General features: G+C 28.7%; 1 protein-coding gene and 1 long non-coding RNA gene across 10 annotated transcripts in view; one reads left to right on the plus strand and one right to left on the minus strand.

Moving 5' to 3' along the window:
* Positions 1-13860, plus strand: part of bol (boule homolog, RNA binding protein) — a 276121-nt gene extending 262261 nt beyond the window's left edge. For 7 of the 9 annotated variants that reach the window (XM_075307511.1, XM_075307506.1, XM_075307505.1 and 4 more), the window contains one exon: positions 5040-5826. In XM_075307511.1, coding sequence (XP_075163626.1) covers positions 5040-5092 — 53 coding nt within the window. In that variant the 3' untranslated portion in view covers positions 5093-5826. Of the gene's footprint in view, positions 1-5039; positions 5827-9143 lie in introns of those variants that run through there. The other 2 variants (XR_012721954.1, XM_075307512.1) reach the window with 2 other exon arrangements.
* A 2785-nt stretch (positions 13861-16645) lies between these two features.
* LOC142234781 (uncharacterized) lies at positions 16646-17789 on the minus strand. The gene is made up of 3 exons (XR_012721709.1): positions 17451-17789; positions 17017-17387; positions 16646-16851 (listed from the first exon to the last, which is right to left on the minus strand). It is a non-coding gene; the product is annotated as an uncharacterized LOC142234781 (long non-coding RNA).
* Positions 17790-25503: the final 7714 nt, after the last annotated feature.

A 25503-nucleotide genomic window follows, 5' to 3' on the forward strand; every position in this document is an offset into this window, starting at 1 on the left:
AAAATTAAAAATGTCTGCTGTGCAAGTTGACTTTTGCACTTCCATAGAAGTTCTTTTATGAAGATTTTGCCAATTATGGAAAAATTATATGTCAAAAAAAAAAAAAAAAAAAACAAAATAAAATAAAAACGATGTGTAACAAAACAAAAATATTTTTTTAGAAAAATATTTTATACTTTTTCATAAAATATACGTTCTTGGACGCTGATTTTTTTTTTAGTTTTTTAATTTCTTCTTTCACCTGAACTTCCAAGGCACAACTTTTAAAGCAATGTTAAGTATCCAAATCAATTCAAAGGATCCATGTAAAATTGATTGCACTACTTCGGGGTCATAGGTTAGAGATCTAAACTACTTCTTTGGAAGCTATTTTTGCTGGGCCAGTTGAAAGCATATTAAGCACTCTGTAGTTCATTCTTACTACTTTTTGAGATTTGTAAGAAAAATTTTTTTCTGATCATAGAATTTGTGCGTCGTTGAAATTCCTACCCACGATTACTTCTTAAAATTGTTTAAACATATTTGGAATAAAGAAAATTTCATAAGGCTGGAGAAAATTTCAAAAAATTAAAACAAAAAAAAAATAAACTAAAACAAAATTATATTTTAACAATAAACATTAAATTAATTTAGCATCAGACTTCTTGGCATCGGACTTTTGTACCAAATAGCCGATTTTTTTTGACTTAAATTGCCAAAATTAATTATTATTAAATGCCATATTTTTATTTGCGATTTTTTGACTTAAATTGCCAAAATTAATTATTTTTAAGTGCCAATTAATTTTTTGTTAAAATTGTATTTAATTGCATTTAAAAAATTTATTAGTCCAAATAAAACAAAAATATTAGCTTTTGTTTTTAATGGGATTTCAAGGTCACTTTAAAATTCGAATAAAGCAAGAATTGAATTATTCCATTATTTCCATCCAAAATAATTCGTGATTTTTGTTTTGATTAAAACTTTAATAAAATAAATATTTTCCCCTGCTTTTTGTTTACGGGTTTCCCACATGAAGTTTGCTATAATTTTGTTCTTCACTATAAGTTAATGAACACACTATATATACACCACTTAATGTATACACTCTACCACACACAAACATTCATGATACTAACATATACATAAATCGAAAACATACACACGCTATCCGAAATTCATCTAGCACATGCTGGTCTTTCTCTTGTGTTTTTTTGTTTTAATCTGATTTTTGCCGCGCAGAGGTTTTGCGTTGTGAGAGTGGTGCTCTAATTTAAATTTATTTTAATTCACTTGGTTTGGCTCTTCCGTCTTGTACCAAATTGTCTTTCTTTTATTTTAGTTGTTAAACATTTTCTTATTCTTATTGTGTTATATATTTCTTTTAAAATATATGTAATATGTTCTCATTAGAAATGGTATAGTAACGAAAAAATTAAAGTTTATATTTTCCCAACCACATCCAAAGTTGCCAGAGGCTGCGCATCTTTGCTCCTTTGAGAAAATATTGTCTATCCAATAGATGCACAGGGTAAGAGAAATGGAAAAACATAAAACTTCATTTGTTGAAGTTTTCTCAACAAAAATATATTTCATTATATCGTATAAATGTAATGAAGTTATGAATTGCTTCGGGAAAAGTAAGCCAGAAAAAGAACACATTCGGGAAATGGGAAATACCTTGAAAAAAATGTTGCCATAAACACTCAATTTTCTAGCTTAGCATTGAAGACACATTTCCCTGATACAACTTTTTTGGTGTTTGCTTAACCAAAAATTTCACTTAACAATATCAAATATTTTAAAAAATTCGCAAATTTTCAGATTAGACTTAGCATTTTTTTTCGACAAAATTTAAATGATTTGTACCGTTTTATGAGTTCTTACTCTGTTTTTAACCTATTTGAAACAAAAACAAGTATATACAGCAGTAAGTTCGGCCGGGCCGAATCTTAAACACCCACCACCATGAATCAAATATTAGGATTTCCTTTGAAATTTCAGAGGGTTTTAGGACAGATCAAGAAGAGCAGTTCAACCAGTACACTTCACGAAAACAAATTTAAAGATTTTTCCTATGCCTATGACTATATCAGATTCTGGATTTATAAGAACCATTTTGTTTGAGTTTTAGAGGAATCATTAACATCTCTTGTAAGTGTGCACGAAAATTATAAAATAACGTCTTGATTTGAAATCTTAAATCTGTAGATTTTCACCAGAGAAATAAAATCTGGAAATTTTACATTGAGTTTCAAGCAATTTTCATGATCAGTGCGCCTTCTATACTCTCAAGAAGTGAAATCGGTCTATATGGAGGCATTACCAAATGGACCGATAAAACTTAATGAAATCACGCTAATGGACTGAATAGTCTAAGTGAGCCTAATACATCGGGCTGCCACCTAACCTAACCTAACCTAACCTAACCTAACCTAACCTAATAACCATTCCAATTAATTAATACAATTTTTTATAATTAAGAATTATATTGAATTTTAATTAAAATTCAAATTCAATATTTTTTATTTTAATAAAACAACAAGTTTATACGTCCATAAGTTCGGCCAGGCCGAATCTTATGTACCCTCCAGCATGGATTGCGTAGAAACTTCTACGAAAGACTGTCATCCACAATCGAATTACTTGGGTTGTGGTATCTTAAAACTTCTTAACATCGTTTTCTAAATTATGAGTTAGTCCATACGTGGTATATATTAGACAAAAAAGTTATGTATAGGTAAGTCTACAAATAATTACGAATCGACATGAAAATTGAAAATGGGGGTCGCTTATATGGGGGCTATATAGAACTATGAACTTGATATGGACCAATTTTTGTGTGATTGGGGATCGATTTATCTGAGGGCTATATATAACTATAGACCGATATGGACCTAGTTAGGCATGGTTGTTAACGGCCATACACACAAAAAAATATTTTTCTGATTCAATCACGAAATTAATTGATCCAATTAATTTTTTAATTGAAATGTCTTCAATCACGAAAATGATAGTATCAATCACAGTTTTAATTGGGCATAGAAAAAATCCTTGATTAAAAAATTATTTGATGTCATTAGCAATTTTCAATTATTTTTTTAATTGATTCAATTAAAAATTTAATTGATGTTGAATGCAAACCCAAATTAATTTTTTTTTTAAAAAGGTAACTATTTTCAACTACTTTCTGAATTGGCTTAGAGTTTTTATTTTGATAAAGAAATGTTCATCACTTTTTTTAACTGACTTAGTCTTCTGAATTAATGTCTATCAATTAATTTTTTAATTAAAAATTTTAAAATTTTCAATCATTGACTTAATTAACCTAATGTTTCTATCTTGATTAAAAAGTTAATTGTATCAATTAATTTATTAATAGAAAAAACATTCAACTTCAATTAACTTTTTAATTGGAAATATTCTGGTGATATTTTTTTCTGTGTATACTAGCACAATGTACCAAATTTCAACTCGGATGAAATTTGCTCCTCCAAGAGGCTCCAAAACCAAATCTCGGGTTCTGTTTATATGGGGGCTATATATGATTATGGACTGATACGGACCACTTTTGGCATGGTTGTTAAATATCATATACTACCACCACGTACAAAATTTCAACCAGATCGGATGAATTTTGCTTCTCCAAAAAGCACCGCAGGTCAAATCTGGGGATCGGTCTATATGGGGGTTATATATAATTATGGACTGATATGAACCAATTCCTTGGATACCATATACTAACATCACGTACCAAATTTCAACCGAATCGGATGTATTTTGCTCTTCCAAAGGGCTCCGGAGGTCAAATCTGGGGATCGGTTTATATGGGGGCTATATATAATTATGGACCGATTTCGACCAGTTTTTGCATGGTCATTAGAGACCATATGCTAATACCATGTGCCAAATTTCAGCCGGATCGGATGATGGTGATGGATTTATATGGGGGCTATATATAGTTATGGACCGATGTGGACCAATTTTTGCATGGTTGTTATAGACCATATAATAACACCATGTACCAAATTTCAGCCGGATCGGATGACATTTGCTTCTCTTAGAGGGTCTGCAAGCCAAATTTTTTCCGTTTATATGGGGGCTATACGTTGGTTAGGTTAGGTGGCAGCCCGATGTTTCAAGCTCACTTAGACTATTCAGTCCATTGTGATACCACATTGGTGAACTTCTCTCTTATCACTGAGTGCTGCCCGATTCTATGTTAAGCTCAATGACAAGGGACCTCCTTTTTATAGCCGAGTCCGAACGACGTTCCACATTGCAGTGAAACCACTTAGAGAAGCTTTGAAACCCTCAGAAATGTCACCAGCATTACTGAGGTGGGATAATCCACCGCTGAAAAACTTTTTGGTGTTCGGTCGAAGCAGGAATCGAACCCACGACCTTGTGTATGCAAGGCGGGCATGCTAACCATTGCACCACGGTGGCTCCCGGGCTATACGTAAAATTGGACCGATATGGCCCATTTGCAATACCATCCGACCTACATCTATAACGACTACTTGTGCCAAGTTTCAAGTCGATAGCTTGTTTCGTTCGGAAGTTAGCGTGATTTCAACAGACGGACGGACGGACGGACGGACATGCTCATATCGACTTAGAATTTCTTCTTTATGGGGTCTTAGAGCAATATTTCGATGTGTTACAAACGGAATGACAAAGTTAATATACCCCCATCCTATGGCTGAGGGTATAAAAACAGCGAAATAAAGAACATCGTTGGGAGTGCTTTTAAAGTTGTACCTTTAGAAGAACTTCCAATTTTTGTTTTTTGTTGATTCTAATTACCAAATATTAAAGTTATGTTTTTGTTTTAAGTTTAATAAATTAAATTAAATGATTAATAATTTATTTATTGTATTTGTTTTTCTTTTTCTTTTCTTCCTTATTTATATTTTGTGTCGTGAACACCACCACCTATGTCATCACCACTTATAATCATGACACCAACCAATTTCAAAACCACCACATTCACCTTCACCATCACCACTACACCAACAACTACAACAATTTTGATTTCGGCTTGTGGCGTATTGTAGCTGTAGAACAAACCCTGCTGGCATATGGCAACGCCAATGGCACACAACTTTAAGCAACACAACACACCATTGCTGATGTGTAGTACGCATATGTATGAGTTTGCTAGCAGCAATAACTACTACTTACTCGTCTTTGTTAAAAACAACAACAACAACAACAACAAAAGAAGAAGAATAATAATTAAAATTAGCACAAACACAAAAGAAACAATTTATAAAAATACATAAAATATATTTAATATACAATTGTTGTAGTCTTTAGTTGATATCATATTTGTAATTCAAGCAAAGCTAAATAAGAAATTTTGTCTATGCTGTGTGTTTTTTTTATTATTTTAATTTCCTTATATTAGGCAACATTGATTCAAAGACATCTGTTGTTATTATTATTATAATTATTAATTGTTTTCTTAATTTAAAAACCTAGAAGAAATAATTTTTAATTTGTTTTGCTAAACGAAAACAAGCAGTACACAAGACAATAAATTTAATTAAAAAAAACTATTAAATAAATATGTAATCATATAAGTTTGTTTTTGCTTTAGTTTTAATTTTTTATGCTTAAAAAGAGATAAAAAAGAAACGATTATATAAAATTTTAGTAATGCCACTGGAACAAGAACAAAAAAAATTTATTTCTACATCACATCACAATCAACTAGTACACATCACTTTCTACACATTACTATACTACTTACTCTTACCTTACCTGCAGAAAATTTAGGAACCAATAACGCTATGTAAGCATATAAATAAATGTATGTCACCAAATAAAATCATCCGATAATTTTCTGACTTTTATTGGAGGTACTACACAGAAAAAAATATCACCAAAATATTTCCAATTAAAAAGTTAATTGAAGTTGAAAATCTCTTCAATTAATAAATTAATTGATACAATTAACTTTTTAATCATGATAGAAACATTAAGTTAATTAAGTCAATGATTGAAAATTTAAAAATTTTTAATTAAATAATTAATTTATACAATTAACTTTTTAATCAAATTCGGAAGACTAATTCAGTTAAAAAAAGCGCTGATTTTTTTTTTAATTTTTAATTAAAAATGTATTTCAAACAATCATTTGTTAATCCAAATAAAACCTCTAAGCCAATTCAGAAAGTAATTAAAAATAGTTACCTTTTTAATTAATAAATTAATTGAGTTTTGCAATCAACATCAATTAAATTTTTAATTGAATCAATTAAAAAATTAATAGAAATTTGCTGAAAAAATCAATTAATTTTTTAATCAAGAATTTTTTGTATGCCCAATTAAAACTGTGATTGATACTATCATTTTCGTGATTGAAGACATTTCAATTAAAAAGTTAATTGGATCAATTAATTTAGTGATTGAATCAGAAAAATTTTTTTTTGTGTGTACACACAAAAAAATTTTTTCTGATTCAATCACGAAATTAATTGATCCAATTAATTTTTAATTGAAATGTCCTCAATCACAGAAATGATAGTATCAATTAAAAAATTAATTGAAGGTCAATTAAAAAGTTAATTGAAGGTCAATTAAAAAGTTAATTGATTCAATTAAAAAAATTAATTGATACTTTTATTTTTTGATTGATTTTTGTTTCAATTAAAAAATTTGTTGAATCAATTAAATTTTTAATTGAATATTTTTTAAAACTCAATTAAAATTTTAATTGGAAAATTTTTCGTGAATTTTTTTTGTGTGTATGACAAAATTAGCATGTTTATTGAAATTCAATTTGTACACATTGGAATTAAACGAACTTTCAAAAATTTAAAACTCCAAATTGACTCAATTTCGAGCGACTGTTTTTCTACCGAATAGGACATTAAATACGGCAATTATATAAAATAAAAAAAAAAATACATTTACAATAGAATTATATTTTTTTTCTCCAAAATTTTTTTATAACTTGAAGAGGACATGAATGAATTGTTAAAGAGGAGCCATAAAAAAAATCTATTTACTCTCTATAATGTAGAGAAAAAAAATCACTAAAATTTGTTCAGTTAACATTTTAATAGAAGTTGAACAAATATTCAATTAAAGTTGAAATGCAATTAAATTTGAATCAAAAGCGGAAATTAATTGGCCCAATTACATTTACAATTGGATCAAGTAATATTTTAATCCAAGCCATTAATTGATTTTATAGTGATTAAAGCTACATTTTTTCTGTTTGCGTACTTAAATTAAAAATTGAAAATTGAACAAATGAAACTAAATAGCTTACTTAAATTAAATAATTTTTTTTATATTAAAATAAAACAACTGAGAGGAAATTTGTTTGCAGACAAAGAATTTTAAAATAACCTTTTCTTCCAACAATTAAGTTTCAAGCTACATTTTATTTTGTTTCTTTATTCAATATTTCGATGTCTTTCATCGACTGGTATGTACATTTCAATGAATTACAATATCCCAGCAAAAAAGCCGTAGCTAAAGAATCAATAGCCTGAAGTGGTTCAAGATTGGCTGAAAAGCTGTAAATTTTACACGGTCTTGTTATTGATTTCACATTAGTTCTTCCAATGTTATGATATTTGAGTATTTCTAGTTTCATTAGATAAAAAAAAAAATAATGAAAGGTTTTAAAAAATTTTGTTTCTAAATTATTCTGCCTTTCATCTCTACGTAAAGACTTTCTGAAATATTTTATCACAATTTCCTCTTTTGCCAAAAAATGGATGGCTATAATTTTCAAATATTTTTTTTCAGAAATATTTATAATGGTTTATGTTCATACTGTGTTTATTCAAAGAACCCTATGTGAAGTGAAAAATAAGTCCATATCTACAAAAAAAAAAAAAAATACGAAAATATTTCCAATTAAAATTTTAATTGAGTTTTGCAAAATATTCAATTAAAAATGTAATCGATTCAACAAATTTTTTAATCGAAACGAAAATCAATCACAAAACATAATAATATCAATTAAATCAATATTAATTGAAATCACAAAACTTAATAGTGTTGGATCAATTAATTTTTTAATTGATACTATCATTTCTGTGATTGAAGAAATTTCAATTAAAAAATTAATTGAATCTATTAATTTCGTGATTAAATCAAAAATTTTTTTCAGTGTGTAGAAGAACATTTTTGGATGTAAGAATTACCAATTTATTTGCTAGGATATTAAAAATATTGAAATAATGTACTTTAGGGTGATATCAATTAAAATAAATTTCATAGCATTAAAATCAATTTAGTCTAATGTTTTTGTAATGTAATTTAATTGAATTAAAAAAATATATTAAATTAATTTAAATTCAAATACACAAAAATATATATAAAAAATAAATTAAGTTCAAATAAATATATTTGAATCAAATAAAATTAATTACAATGAATCCTCTGGGAAGTGACCATTCATGGTCTCTTATATATTGCCTATATTTGGGAGATATGTCCTGTTTAGAGTGACCGCAACTTATATGGGGCAAAAAAATGTCGGAATCAACTTTTTGGCCGGCCAAAAAATTCGTTATTTTTTTCAAATTTTGAGCGACGAGCGGCTCCTGTTAACATCGTTTAATCGTGTTCAAATTTTGGCTATCCCGATATCTGGAAAAGGGGATTCGTTTTGTGGGGTTAAGGCGAACAAGATTCCGACATTTTTTTTGCCCCATATAAATTGCGGTCACTCTAGTCCTCTTATAAGAAGATAACTAAATTTATAGAATTTATTTTATTTTTACTTTTGTCATAGAAGACACCAATATAAGTCAGAAAACTATTAGTAGGTCTCTTCAGAAGTTTTTCGAACTGAGTTGCATGCATAATAAATTCGAATATTTTTCGTTTTTAAGATATAACGAATTCATAATAAAATAAAATAAATATTGTACATGAATTATGTGACAAAATTTCAATTGCTTACTATAATTTATTTGTTTTAAATTTGTGGAGACCTCACGATGATCAGGGTTAATTTTTAAAACACCCATTACATTGTGTCATTGGATCATAAATATCTAAAATAAACCATTTATCTTTTTTTTTTTTAATTTAATAGAAATATATTTACACATTGAAATATAAGTGAAATTTACATTAGAGTATAAATTCATAACTAAAATTACAATATCTATATTTAATATTTTTTATAGGAATTTATCCATGTTAATTTTGAGGGAGTGCGTTAAAAACAAAAAAAATTATAGGAAAACCTAGTGAAGACAAAAACAAAAAAACGTTTATGAAAAAAACATCTACAATAAAAAAAAAATGACAAAAACCGATAAACTATCTACCACCATCCTCCCATCATGAAATACAACAACAACTACTACTACAAAAATAAAAACCAACCAATCATCAACCAATACAACTACAGAAAAAAATTGCCCCAGCTATAAATTACAATAATTTAGGACAACAACAACAACATTGAGAAGAACAAATGTTATAAAAAAAAAGAATGATGAAAAAACTCAATTATTAACAATTAATACTATTACTACTAATACTACTACTACTACCACTACTACTAAACTAAAACTTCAACTAAAAATCTTGAAAAGGACTTGGAAAAGATGCAGATTGAAATCGAACAAAAATATGATTAACACAAAGTCAAATGTAGCATGAAATGTATTTTCGAAATGAAATTGTTAAATTAGATAATAATATATAAATTAAAAAAAAAATATATATACATATATAGTGTAGTAAAAAGATAATATGACAAAGTGAGAAAATACAATGTCCTTAAATTGTAACACATACTTTTGTTTTAGAAGGCCAACAAAACCAGGATATGCAAAACTTAAACTTAACTTTGCAACAGCCATAGCAACCATTTACGAAAAAAATTAACAACAAACATCTAGTGTTTTCATTTTATTCCTCTGTGAAAATATATATTTGCTACTGTTTTTTTTTTAACAGCCATGTTATGATGATGATTTATTCCTTTACAAATGATGTTAACCAATTTCCGTTTAGCGAAATCCTAAAGGAGGCTATGTCAATAATATTCTCTGAGAGAATTGATAAGAGTGTGTGAGAGCATTGGTTATATGAATCGGTTATTTCTATAAATTGTTTTTGTTTTTTTTTTAGTTAATGAGTAAAGAAATTAAATTAAATTAAAACGAAGTAATGAATTTCTTACAGAGCCAATCAAACTTGGCAGTCAATCATTACAGTTATTGTCATCAATTGTGATTTATTTTCAACAGAAATAATTGTTTGTAAAAAATCTAATTTTTCTACATTTTTGGTAGGTTTTAAAAATGAAGGAATACATTTTTTTGATTTAAATTTTAAGATAAACTATTACAACTACCATGTATTATAAAAATTAACCAAGTGATATGAAATCGCTCATCAACTTCATTCTGAATATGACTGACTGCAAAAGTTATCCACAAAAAAAAAAAAAATATTTCTAAAATCACATGATTGACTACATCTTTTCATGTGTTTGTGGTCATAATTTAATTCAAGGAAATGAAAAAAAACACCCCCTCAAGGGTTCTGTTCATATCTATTACAATTTTATTTTATTCAAACTTCCTGTAGTGGTTTGTTCTGTCCGGTTGAGTTGATATCCTTTTGGTGCTTCAATTTGCTAAACGGAAATAAAGTGAAATTGTTCCGACAGCAAAAAGAAAGAAGATGTAAATCCTTGCAACGATGAGAATGAAATGTATGATTTTGATAGTCATAAGAATTTATGCAGACATTTATTAAATTAGAATTTTAATTGAAAGAGAGAGAGAGAGAGTTTATTTTTTTATTATTTTACTAAAGATCTTAAATATGATTGTATTCGGACAAAGATTCATGTTTCAATTCAACTCTGAAAATCTGGCATTTGATGATTTCCAGTTTTGTTGGATTGTTTTAAGTATTAGAGGTTTCCGAAATTCATAAATTTATAATGCTACCATTTAATATTTTAATGGACTTGCATGGTAATATGTAATGGGAACAAATTGTAAAATATTAAAAATAATTTATACATTGTGCTATCCATAAATTTAGTTCTCTATAGCAAATTTTTCCTGAATGAAATTTGGGAAATGTTGATACCACATTTTATGATGATTTTCCTTCCAGTATAGCACACATTCATATCGAAAGTTACAAATAATCAAATTCTGGAATCCTGGGTATAGACAACTTTTCATAAAATTCAATAAATTTAGTTCTCTATAGCAAATTTTTCCTGAATGAAATTCGGGTAATATTGATACCATATTTTATGATTTTTTGGGAGCCACCCTGGTGCAATGGTTAGCATGCCCGCCTTGCATACACAAGGTCGTGGGTTCGATTCCTACTACGACCGAACACCAAAAAGTTTTTCAGCGGTGGATTATCCCACCTCAGTAATGCTGGTGACATTTCTGAGGGTTTCAAAGCTTCTCTAAGTGTTTTCACTGCAATGTGAAACGCCGTTCGGGCTCGGCTATAAAAAGGAGGTCCCTTGTCATTGAGCTTAACATGGCAGCACTCAGTGATAAGAGAGAAGTTCACCACTGTGGTATCACAATGGACTGAATAGTCTAAGTGAGCCTGATACATCGGGCTGCCACATAACCTAACCTAACCATGATGATTTTCCTTCCAGTATAGTACACATTCATGTCGAAAGTTACATAGAATCAAATTCTGGAATCCTGGGTATAGACAACTTTTCATAAAATTCCATAAATTTAGTTCTCTATAGCAAATTTTTCCTGATTGAAATTCGGGAAATGTTGATACCACATTTTATCATTATTTTCCTTCCAGTAATAGTACACATTCATGTCGAAAGTTAAATAGAATCAAATTCTGGAATCCTGGGTATAGACAACTTTTCATAAAATTCCATAAATTTAGTTCTATACACGCAAAAAAATAATTCTTTCCTCCCAAACGAAATTTTAGACAAACAAAGTTCGTTTCTCATTTGCTTTTCGTTGAAAGGAAGTGTATTTGGAAGAAAAGTATATACTTTTTTGTGATAAACGTTTATTCTTTTCCAGGATGTAAAAACAATTTCATAAAGGCTAACTCAAAAAAAAAAAGATATTGTTTTCTTGCTAATTGCATTTTCCCTCACATCCACGTGGTTTTTTAGTTCTTAACACCTTTTCCTGTAATACCAACAATGTAGAAGAAATTATACAATTTTATAATTTTTTTTTTTTTACCTTTCGCCTGGACGGAGAATCGAACCGCGGACCATGCACTTTGTAAGCCAACACACTAACCACTGAGCTATGTACATGTTATGGTCATCAATAGATAAATATCCATATAAGTTATATTTATATAGCATAGCTTGCGGCGCCCACGAACCGAATAAACAAAGTTTATTTAATAGAAAGAAACATTTAATTTGGCATCGTGGAGCAGTGGTTACTACGTCCGACTTGCATGCCAAGGGTCGTGGGTCCGATCCCTGCTTCGACCAAAGTTTTTTTTTTGTTTTTTTTTTTACATATATTCCAGATATGTTCGGAAGACTCCGAAAAAATGTTCAACTTTACATTCTACTATATTAAATTTTTACTATGAACTGTAAAATGTGTCTTATTAAAGACCTAAAGTCAGAAAAGAACAGTGTTTGATATAAACGAAATGGACTGTGTTGTTGTTTCAAAAATTACTTTTTTTTTATTGAAAAAATAAAAATTTTGTAACAAACGAATTTTTTTTGTGATAAAAGTTTAAAATTTTCGAAGCAATTCAAAAAACTCTAACAAAAGAAAAACGTTTTCAGTACACGTTTTCCAAACGTTCTTTTTTCTTTGCGTGTATAGCAAATTTTTCCTGATTGAAATTCGGGAAATGTTGATACTACATTTTATCATGATTTTCCTTCTAGTATAGCACACATTCATGTCAAAAGTTAAAAAGAATCAAATTTTGGAATCCTGGGTATAGACAACTTTTCATAAAATTCCATAAATTTAATTCTCTGTAGCAAAATTTTCCTGATTGAAATTCGGCAAATGTTGATACCACATTTTATCATGATTTTCCTTCCAGTATAGCACACATTCATGTCGAAAGTTAAATAGAATCAAATTATGGAATCCTGGGTATATACAACTTTTCATAAAATTGTAATGGGAATATTTTATTAGGAATTTTCAGGAACCGCCATTTGGGGTTTAGATATTCAAATAATGGAAATTCAATTAATTTCAATTATTATGAATTATTTTAGTATAAAACAAAATTAAATCAATCTCCTGAAATTAAAATATGACAAAAAAAATTCATGATAGCATAATGTTTACTGGTAGATAACTGGCCTTTTCATAATGGATTTTAGGTCTCCCTTGGGCACTCTCTCTTAGGGAACAAAATTCTTAAAATTTCATTTCATTCATGTAATAATCCCACCATTATTCTCTCATCTTCACAAACTGTGGAGTGTTGGTAATTTTGTGTAGTCATTTAGCAGCGCCTAAAAATAGGCTACACAATTTTGCAATTCACTTTTTTTTTTTGTTTAAATTACATTTTTTTTATTCTACCATTCACTTTACGATTAAATTGTTTTTTGTTTTTATGTTAATACTAATCGAAAGTGAACTATAAGAAATTTTGCTAGATGTTTGATTGTTTTTTTTTTTTGTTTTTGTAATATTTTGCTATTAGGAGTGACTAAACACATTTGCAGATCGATTATCCTAATGGTATATTAATGAGAAAAAGTGCAGAAAAAATGAAGTGTTATAAATGTTATTAGTGAAGGTATAGAAATAATTGGAAATAAAGTGAAAGAAAGTAAATGAGTAGTTTCCTAAGTTCTTAGAGAAACAAAACAAAAGTAAATAATACACAAAGAAAATATTAAATAAATCAAAAAAAAAAAAACAGATATTAAAAATAAATTAACAACAACTGCCGCTGCATTAGCAGCAGTTGAACTCAAATCTAATAAATATAAAATAAAATATTATAATTCAATAGGTAAATTATACAAACAAAAGAATATTATTTATTGATCAATTATTATATAAATATATACAACTACCCACACAACAACAACAAACTAACAAATAAAGAAAATATACTATATACATACTTATATATATATATTATATTAAATATAAAAGGAATAAAAAACAAACTATTTATAAATTATACATTTATATATACATATTATACATACTAAATATATATATATAGAAGAAGACGAAAGCAAAGAAAAAAATATTATACTGTAATAAGTCATAAGGTGCATCTCAAAGAAAGTAAGAAAACAAAAAAAACTAAATCCCAAAAAAAAAGCACAAAATAAACAAAGACATAATAACAAAAAAAAAGAAATAATAAAAAAAAACTGAAAATATTTATATTATTTCAAGAAACACAAATCCATTAAAAATAAAAACTATATACAACAAAATCTAAATGGAAGCTAAATAAAAACGATATATAAAAACCTTAAACTACAAAAAAATCTAGGAGATCGTAAAAAAATAATTTTTAAAATAAAACTTTATGAATATATATATATAACAAACAAATATCCACATTTTATTTTTAAAGAAATGTGAGAACAAACATTATGGTATATTCAAATGTAATAAAAACCAAAACAATAAATATATTAACGAACTTACATTTTAGTTTTTACATACTCTTACAAAAACTAAAAAAAAAACAAATAATGAATATATATATATGTACTTACCTACAAACAGACACAAATGTATCTAAGAAAATCTTAAAACAAATATTTTTATTAAGTCTAAGAGACCTATATTTTAAGTAAAAATAAAATACAAATAAAAAACAAAAACACTCAAAAAGAATGATTATAATATTAATGACATATAAACAAGAAACCAAAATAAAGTAAACCAACAACAGGAGAACAGCTGAGGCATTTTTTAATAAAGTTTTTTTTTTTTTTTTTTGAAAAAAGGGAAACCTCTACAATATTATTTCTCTCGTATTTTCAATTTAGTTTTAATAAATTTTTTTCTTTCGAAAATCCCCACCCAACAAACGTATGTTAAGACATGTAAGAAAATATGTAGTTCACAAATAAGAATTAAATATAAATTGCAAGACTCTATAACAATAATTATATAATAAAGTTGGCTTCCATAGAGCATATTTTTTTTTAGAGTCGTATTAAAGACAATATTAGTGTTTTTTCAAATTTATTCTTTCCGAAAGTATGCTAAGTTGTGATCTCCGTTTTCCGCCTGAAAGTATGCAAGACAATAAAAATCTAATTTTTGAGGAATATGTGAAGTTTCTACATTATTTCGGATGTAAAAAAACAGCACAGTCCAAAAAATACCATTTTGCTATTGAAACATGTTTGGGGTGATCATATTCCTTCTCTTCATGTAATATCCGAATGTTTAATTGTTTCATTAAGGTAACAAAATTTCTATGATATAGAAACATAGTTTACCACTAATTCTTTCTATTTGCTGTCATTGGGCAGTAATCACAAATATATCTCTGTATCAAGTGAACTAAGAAAACAAATCAAATTCTTTGGTGCCTAGGTTCTTAAGTTTCAGAACTTATTAATGTCGATCGTATAACTTATGATCGTTTTACCCCCATTTTCATGAAGCTCCGTTAGTGCTACGTTAGCTAACGAAATTTTAAACCGTGTTATGGACACATCTGTCATGTTGCCCATATATCCCATATTCCAGTTACACAAAAAAAAAAAAATATCACCAAAATATTTCCAATTAAAAAGTTAATTGAAGTTGAAAATTTTTTCAATTAATAAATTAATTGATACAATTAACTTTTTAATCATGATAGAAACATTAAGTTAATTAAGTCAATGATTGAAAATTTTAAAATGTTTAATTAAAAAATTAATTGATACAATCAACTTTTTAATCAAATTTGGAAGACTAAGTCAGTTAAAAAAGTGATGAACATTTTTTTTAAATTTTTAATTAATTTTTTTTTTCGAACAATCAATTGTTAATCCATATAAAAATTCTAAGCCAATTCAAAATGTAATTGAAAATAGTTACCTTTTTTAATTAATAAATTAATTGAGTTTTGCAATCAACATCAATTAAATTTTTAATTGAATCAATTAAAAAATTAATTGAAATTTGGTAATGAAATCAATTAATTTTTTAATCAAGAATTTTTTCTATACCCAATTAAAACTCTGATTAATACTATCATTTCCGTGATTGAAGACATTTCAATTAAAAAATTAATTGGATCAATTAATTTCGTGATTGAATCAGAATTTTTTTTTGTGTGTAGGAACTTAACTGCTGAAAATTTTTCAGTTAAAGTTAACCGGAGGGAAAACATTCGAAATTTACTTTCTGTTAACTGGCAGTTAAAGCCTAACGAAGCTACATGAAATTGGCCGTTAATGTAAATTATTTTGTTACTTTTCACATAAAAATAAATTCTCTCTACCCGTGTAAAAATTGGGGGATCTGATTTGATATGGTTAGATCTGAGCCAAGATATGGTCAGATCTGAGCAGATCCGAAAAATGGTTATATCTGGTCAGATCTAAATACTATGAAATTGGATCTGATCAGATCTCAAAAATGAGACACATCTAATCAGATCTAATTTGATATAATTCTATATTATTTGATACAATTGTATCTTTCGAGATCTTTCAACACATAAAAGCCCATAGTTTGTATATAAAATGAGATTAATTGTTTTATTTAATAATACAGACAAAAAGTATGTGCATAATAAATATGTTTAATTTAAATTGATCCATCAAAGCTATTTAAGAGTATTGACAGTTGAGTTATAGTGTTGTCCAAGGGTTTTTTCGTTTGTTTCTTCTGCTTTGGACTTAGACACGCGACTAAAGTATTACAGTGTTAAGGCAATCTGCAATGAAATTAAGTTAAAAAAAAATTATTAAACAAATATAGGAATAAACAAATATGGGAATATATTGAACTATGTAAGCAAGTATTAGTATTGTTTTGGATCATTCTTCTTTAAGTTGCAATAAAAATTGCCATATAATTTTATGTTGCTTTTAATACTCACATTTAAAGTGTATTCGGGATTAGGTTAGGTACAGCGATAGACTGTTATTTTAGGCTCATACATACTATTCAGACCATCATGACATCACAGTGATCAACATCTCATTTATCACTGACTGCTGCTCGATTCAATAATTAGCTCAATAACATGGGTCCTCCTTGTTATAATCGAGTCCTATCGGCAGTTCACGTTGCGCTGAAACAACTTAGAAAATCTTTGAAGCAGAAATGTCACCAACATTACTGCGAGGAGATAATCCACCGCCGAAAAAATTTTTGGTGTTGGTCGGAACTGGGATTGAACCCGTGACCTTTTGAATGCAAGGCGGGCATGTTAACCAGTACACCACTGAGGTTTCCTTTTTTCCAAATCTAGAAAATAGTAAAACAATATGAAAATGACTACTAAGGAAATAACAAATACAATCTACTTACCTACATAATCTCCGCAACAAAGGAAACGATATACACTTTATCAAAGGAACACATTTAAAACAATTATATTAAATTTCTTAATTTTCTCAGCTAGTCTTGCGTTAAATTTGTTTAGAAGTGATGCCCCTGACGGCGTTGACATTTGACATAATGACATTGAGGTTGTTGTTAAAACTAATGGATCGTTGACACTAAAAACATGAAGCACTTTTATAATGTATAGAACCCATTTATTAGAACGTATGATAGATGAAACAAGAAGAAACTTTTGTTGTTTGAAATTTTAAATTAAATTTACTATATAAATATTAAAATCATCTTGACTAATGAGACTCATTTCACTTCGGCGCCTGCGTCACCTTCTTGCTTAGAAAACCAAGAAGGTATTGAAGCCCCCATCCTCAAGGTACGACTTTTTGGTGATCTGGGCAACGTTTACTTTGAAGGAAACGTTTCGCGCGATTAAAAATGTTTTAAATAAAATGTAAATTACTATCTCCGAGTGGGACATATATTAAAAAGGGCGACTTGTTCAGAAATGTTAGTGCATAATCAAAATATACTAAATGTTTTTTAATGTTTGAAGTTCTATTATTTAAACAAACTACTAACTTTTGGGCAGTATGTCTGTTATTCCAAACTAACAGATTGTACTTTCGCAGAAAAACTGCGAAAACAGCACTTTTTTGTTTACCAAAAAAATCAGCAGTCAATGTTTCCTACAGCAGTCTTTTTATATGAGTATATTTCAAAATAAAAATTCATTTTGTAATCTACTTAGGATACTAAATAATGCTTTGGATGAAAGGTTAATTAAACTCCAAACGCATGGGAACGACAAATACTAAATGAGTGTTTTGATGAAACCCACATTTTTCTTACTACTCGAGGTGTCAAATGGATACAAATATCTACACATCCCTTTTATATAAAAATACCAAAACTAATATCTATACAGTACAATTAATAAAAAAAGGCGTTTCTTTGCGAATTTTCAACAATTTATTTTTATTACTCTTTTTGACGTCAACGAGCTGTACGCGATAAAACATTTAAAAACTGGCGTTGTTCATTATATCCATTTCCAAAACTGACTGTTTTAGATTGTTAAACCATCTGAAGTGAAGGAGCTCAACCATGTTCTGAAACTCGAAAAACATGTTTATAAACTGCCAAATACTTTAAGATGTATTATGTAAGTTCGTTAAATAAACAAAAGTTATTTTTCCATCTGTAACTTTGTGTATATATCTCGAATAGTTTTTTAGACGTGTATTTCAAAAATCTTTTTAACTTGTTCATGATTTTTATTATATTTTGGACCTTATTTAACCCCATATATAGTCAGATATGATGTTATATCTACCATATCTTATTAGATATAGTGCTATATATGGTCCTATCCAAGCATATATTATTAGATATGCCAGATATAATTAGATATTATACTATATATGATGAGATCTGCAATTATATCTAACCAGATCTAGCACCATATATAGCATATCTGTGCATATCTAATTATGTCTGAACCAATATCTGAACAGATCCAATTAGATCCAATTTGATATTATTAGATAGGATTGGATCCTCCAATTTTTACACGGGTACAGAGAATTGGCATATGATATTTTATAACACTAATGAATAACACAAAAACTGCAAGTTAATTTAATTAACATGACGCGAGTTAAAAGTATATACGACAAAAATTTTTTTTTGACATAAAAGAATTCAATTTAGAAGTAATTATTTACAATAATTCTTATTGAAGTTCCGGAATGGTAACATATAATAATCATTTGACTAATGGAATATCATTACAAGTCCACTCATATGTAAGATTAGGCATATAGAGGAATGTTTATTTAATGCATACTTTTAGGCTTGTAACTACTTTGTAACAGAATCATGGTCCTTCGAACTAAATAACACAAAAACTAAATGTAATTATCTTCTTATTCTAAATGTGTTGTAGTTCGAAGTCATTGTTTTTATTTATGGTAAGCATAAAATAATAATATTTACACCAATGCGAAAATCTGAATAGGGGACATAAATACATCCTGAGCAGTTCCAGTGCATACTTTCCATTTTGTATTTTAAATGCAAATCTATACAATTCAATTGGCTCTGACTTCAACTAAATATAGGTGGGTACTATGTTCCATCTTCGAGCCGAGAAGTAGGTTATGTTAGGCTAAAGTGGCAGCTTGATTTATTTGCAGTCTCACATAGACAATTCAGTCCATTGTGATACCACATTAACTAAAAGTACCTATTACAGATGGGCACTTCAAGTTTTAACTGCTGAACCTACTCGTTTATTTCCTTCTGTTGAACCAACCCGATTATTCCAAAAACATTAGCAGACTGCTTAAGTTTACATTTTCCAGGTCCGCCAGTAATTTAAAGTTGTATGCTCCAAAAATTCACTTAAGCTTTACACAAAATGCAGGAAATTCGCACAAGAGGTGTTTAATTGATTCCTTTTCCTACGCGTCATGATAGCTCATGGAGTAGTCATTATATTTGACGCCAATAGTTTTTGCAAACTCATACATCAGCAGATATCAGAAGTGATAGTGCGGTTTAAGTTTAGATGCGTCCATATTTGCTTAGTGTCGTTGCAACCCTTGCAATTCTCCCATCGGACATTCGCCATCATAATAGCGTTCTCACGCAGTATAAGCTTGCAGGTAGGCATACCAACAGATTATAATTCCCCTGGAATCTAAAAGGTATACTAACTCATCCTCTTCATTTGTTCCAAGTCAACCATATTAGGTGAATATTGTACCTCTCAGCCATCTCATTTAGAGATTTGCGGCAATCGATGACCGTTTTTGAGTTAAAGGTGGATATTAAGTTCGAGTTTAGCCGTTAAAATCGTCATTTTTTTACGATTACTTTTCTTTAATGATCCATTTTAAGGAATACAACCTTTGTGAAAATTTGCTTTGGGATATTCCCATCAAGTTATAATGAAATCTGGTACAAATATGTATAATTTTATGACTTTTTTTTACTGATTTAGTTTTCAAGTTATAATGAAATCTGCTACAAATATGTATAATTTTATGACTTTTTTACTGATTTAGTTTTCACTTTAGCGAAAATTAGCGGCTAAACTCGAACTTAATACTCACCTTGAAGGTGAGTACTAAGTTCGACTATAGCCGCTAAAGTGAAAATTAAATCAGTAAAAAAAGCCATACAATTATACATATATGTTGTAAATTTTATTATAACTTGTTGGGGAAATTATCACAAAGTTTGTATTCCTTAAAATGGATTATTAAAGAAAAATAATCGTGAGAAACTGACGATTTTAGCGGCTAAATTCGAACTTAATACCCACACTGAAAAAAATATTGTCGTGAGGCCAAAGATTCCATGTCTTTAAAATACGAATGCACATTTTTCTTAGCGTAGAAGACACATTTCTCTAATATAAAGTTTTTTTCCTTGTCCAAAAGTCGATAAACTTTTCAATGAAGTCGTATTGTCCTTATAATTAAGTGATTGGTCTTAAAAATGGGTATCATAACATGACTTTAATAATTCAGAAATATTCTTTAAAATTGTCTTTAAATTTATTGTCTTTTTGCATCTTGACTACAAAGCAAAAAATCGTTCAAAAATAGAACATGTTTGTCAAAACTTTATTTTAAAGACATTTCTTACCTGAAACACCGTGGTGCAATGATTATCATCGAACCCAATGGTTATCATCGGTCCAAGCAGGAATCGAACCCACACGATTCCTGCTTGGACCGAACACTAAAAAGTTTTTCAGCGGTATATTATCCCACCTCAGTAATGCTGGTGACATTTCTGAGGGTTTCAAAGCTTCTCTAAGTGGTTTCACTGCAATGTGGAACGCCGTTCGGACTCGGCTATAAAAAGGAGGTCCCTTGTCATTGAGCTTAACATGGAATCGGGCAGCACTCAGTGATAAGAGAGAAGTTCACCAATGTGGTATTACAATCGACTGAATAGTCTAAGTGAGCCTGATACATCGGGCTGCCACCTAACCTACTTGAAACATAGCATAATTTCTACTGGAAGCCGTGTCTGAATTTGGAAAATAAAGTTGTCGTTAACTTGTTTTTAAAGGATTTTGATAGTATATGAAGAAAAAAAAGCTGAAAAATCGAAACATTAAAATTTGCTTCCTAGAATCAAATACACAAAACCTAAATTTAAAAGAGAATTGTGTCTTAAAAGTATCCTTACTTGAATTCTTCGCTTCTTTGGCTCGGAATCAATACCAATATTGTTAAAGTAAAGACAAAATCTTTGGAAACGGGCATGCTTTTTTTTCAGTGCACCTTAAGGAACATAGAGTGCAAGGATTTTATTTCTGTCTGAGTATATATTAAAGCAAACATTTGTTGCCTGAAAAACACTACAGTGATTAGGTAATCTTTTCGCTCTTTTAAGTTCCAGTTCTTTAGAATATACACCGAAACCCACTTGTTCATTCAATTTGGAGCCATGACTGTAGAAATCTATATAACTTTTATTCCCCGGGGTCTGTGTGCTCTACGCCTCACTATTGGCAATTAGAGTTTAAAACTTTTTGCCGAAAAGCGGTTTCGCCAGAGTGTAATCCACTACCTTTGGCACATCTGGTATTATTTTGAGGACCGAACTGTGACCGTGCGATTTTTTTCTCAACCACAGCGATAGCTCATGCAACCGCATAGCCGTTATTGATGCTGACTGTTTGGCTAATATGTCTAAAGGCAATAGATGCATCATGACTGAACACCATATAGCATTATAGGCCTAACCAGTGCAGACCAGGGATGGAAAATACAATTTTTAAGAAAGTACAAAAAAGGTATTTTTTTGAGCGAAGAAGATTATTGTAAAGAGCACCTATAAATTCTCTATAGAAATAAAATTTTGATAACATTTTCTTTAGAAATATGGGTTTCATAAAATTTTCTATAAAAATAACATTTTGACAAAATTTTCTATAAAAATAAAATTTTCGATAAAAATAAAATTTTACCAAAATTTTCTATAAAAATAAAATTTTGACAAAATTTTCTATATAAATAAAATTTTGACAAAATTAGTTATAAAAATAAAATTTTCGATAAAAATAAAATTTTATCAAAATTTTCTTTAAAAATAAAATTTTGACAAAATTTTCTATAAAAATAAAATTTTGACAAAATTTTCTATAAAAATAAAATTTTGACAACATTTTCTATATAAATAAAATTTTGACAAAATTAATTATAAAAATAAAATTTTCGATAAAAATAAAATTTTACCAAAATTTTCTATAAAAAAAAATTTTTTGACAAAATTTTCTATAGAAATAAAATTTTGACAAAATTTTGGCAAACCTAAATTTTTGCAAAATATTATTTTTTGGTAGTTTTTCTCCAAATGTTGACAGATTATTTTTGTCTCAAGTTTCGATCGTGACTTTAATGGTTCGCATTATTTTAGTACGCGATCGATAACATCTTAAGGTGTGTACTATGTTCTGTTTTCGAGTTGAAAACCACTTTATTTTCGCGATTACTTTTAATTAAATAATCAAAATTGTAAATGATAACAAACATATTCCCATAATATCTTGCCGAAATTTAGAGGAACAAGATTGAATTAATTTATCTGCTTTATATTGAACTGTTTTAATAAAGTAACCGCGAAAATTTCAACTCGAAAAGCGAACATAGTGCTTACCTTTATGTAGAAATTGTTCGTGTGGAAGCGTATTATAGAATCACATGCCTTTTTGCGACTAAAACATTCTTTAAATTCAATAAAATCGTGTTTTTGATTATGGTTTTTACAAAATCGAGATTTTCTTCCCTCATTCCCACTTGTATGTTTTGCCAAATTTGCAAAAGAGTTTGTTGAAGACATTCTCAAAATATTTTGTCAAAACTATTGTACCATAAATCTGCTATCGGGTCAAAAAAAACCAGAGAATGAAGACGACCCATTTTTGTCGGCGGCGGCTAACACTAAATTTTTGCCTCCGGCGGCGGCGGCTTGACGGCTAAGCCGATAAAAATTTGTCTGTTCGGCGGCGCAAAATTATCTATTATAAAATCAATTTGAAGTTTTCCGAATTGTAATGAGATAAGTTGTACAACCAATCTTACAATCAAATTTACATTTCATTCAAATTTTTTTGAGCTAAATTTTTGTAAAACTATTATAGCAACTTGATACTAATTGATTGAAAGTAGAAAGTTCAAAATTTTGGCAAAAACTATAACAAATATTATTAAATTTTTCTGATATAAATCAATATTTTAGATTAATTGGCGGCTAAATTTGAGTCGAGATGAGTCGACATATACGGCGGCAGCGTCGACTGCTAAAAACGGGTCGGCGACGGCTAAAATCGGCGGCGCGACTCGGCGGCTTCATTCTCTGGTCTACACAGAAGGTACTAAATCATTCGCGGGGGTACTACGGTACTGACCTGGATGAAAAAGTAATTGAATTGCATTGCATACTTTTAGGGCGATGAATAGCTAAGACTTGCACTAACTTAGGATCCTGTGAGTTCAATAACAACAATCGTTTTTCTCCCATCTGGGGCCAAATCACCGCTGTAGAAATCGAGTACTTCGTCGTCGTAATGTAATTTACGCGGATAACCGCAGTCGTTATCGAATTGTTTCTACTCGAACACGTTGAACACGATAGTTAGCATGCTATCGAAAACGAAGTATGTAGTGATTTTTGAGCAGAAAAAAAGTTAAACAAAAAGAAACAAGTAGTTGCTGAAAATGGAAGTATTATTTATATATTTTGGCAAAATACATTTAAGAAAATATAATATTACTTGCATTTAGGGAAACGGAACAAAGAAAAGGAATGCTCAGTAGCCGCTTCAAAACAAAAAAAAATAATTTTTTTTTTCAATAACATATTTAAAAGCTTCTTTTGACAGACGAAATCGTCTTTTAAATGTATGGATGTTAAAAACACAATTAGTTAAAAGCATTCACTTCAAAATGGAATCACTTACAGGCAATGCTAAACGACTGATTTTGTCTCGAATATTTTTCCTTATTAATGTCACTTTGTACTCATCCTCTGAATCCGAAGACGAGGAAAACAAAAACACATGGATTCATAATAATTTTTACACATATACATATTTTGATCACAAATTTTTTTTTGAAATCATCTTTTGCTTCCAATTTCTTATTACCATATGTTTACAGCAATGTAAAAAAAAATAGACAAAATAAATTACGATCGAATGCGGTGATCCAAAATTTTACAGCGATCGAAATGTTTCTCGATACGAAACAGAACTCGATGACGAATGCGGTTATTTGGCCCCTGTATACCAGAGGATTTTGAATTCTTTTTTTCTAAAAATTATTATTAATACAATAATTTTCGTAACTTATTTTTGGACTACATAATTTATTCCCATGTTACAAACTTAACATGAAATATTGAAAATAACAAAAAACAAAAACAAAATCCTTAAAGAACAAACTGAAATTATAGAATGTCTCAAAAAAAAAAAAAAACATACTAAACAAATAAATATTATGCAATATTTATATAATAACAAAAAATAAATTTTAAATCATTTCTCGAAAATGAGAAAAATAAATGCAATTTTTTTGCTATACTTGTTGTTTTATTATTATAAACCGAAACAAAACCCATATATGATATAAGAAACAAAGCAATAATATATTTATATGTATATATACATAGATAAAATACATTTATGTAAATGCATAAAGTTTGAAAGTAAAACAAAGTAAAAAACAAAGCAAACAAGAAACGATATTTTTTAAAAATAAATAAATATGAAGAAAACAAGACTTTTTTTTTTGAAATATGAACCTCACAGTTATGGCAAGTCTGTTTTTTCAGCTGTCTCATCAATCGAGAATGGCTTTGTAAGACATTTAAAGAATGGCTATGAGGTTTTATTATTTGTGTGAATTTAAATCAAATATTTGAAATATGTAAATGTGATACCAAATATTAATATTTCGATATAAATGCTGTTTATTTTTTTTTTTGTTTCGGTTATAAA

The sequence above is a fragment of the Haematobia irritans genome, chromosome 4 (assembly GCF_050003625.1).
Source record: "Haematobia irritans isolate KBUSLIRL chromosome 4, ASM5000362v1, whole genome shotgun sequence".
NCBI classification, from domain to species: domain Eukaryota; kingdom Metazoa; phylum Arthropoda; class Insecta; order Diptera; family Muscidae; genus Haematobia; species Haematobia irritans.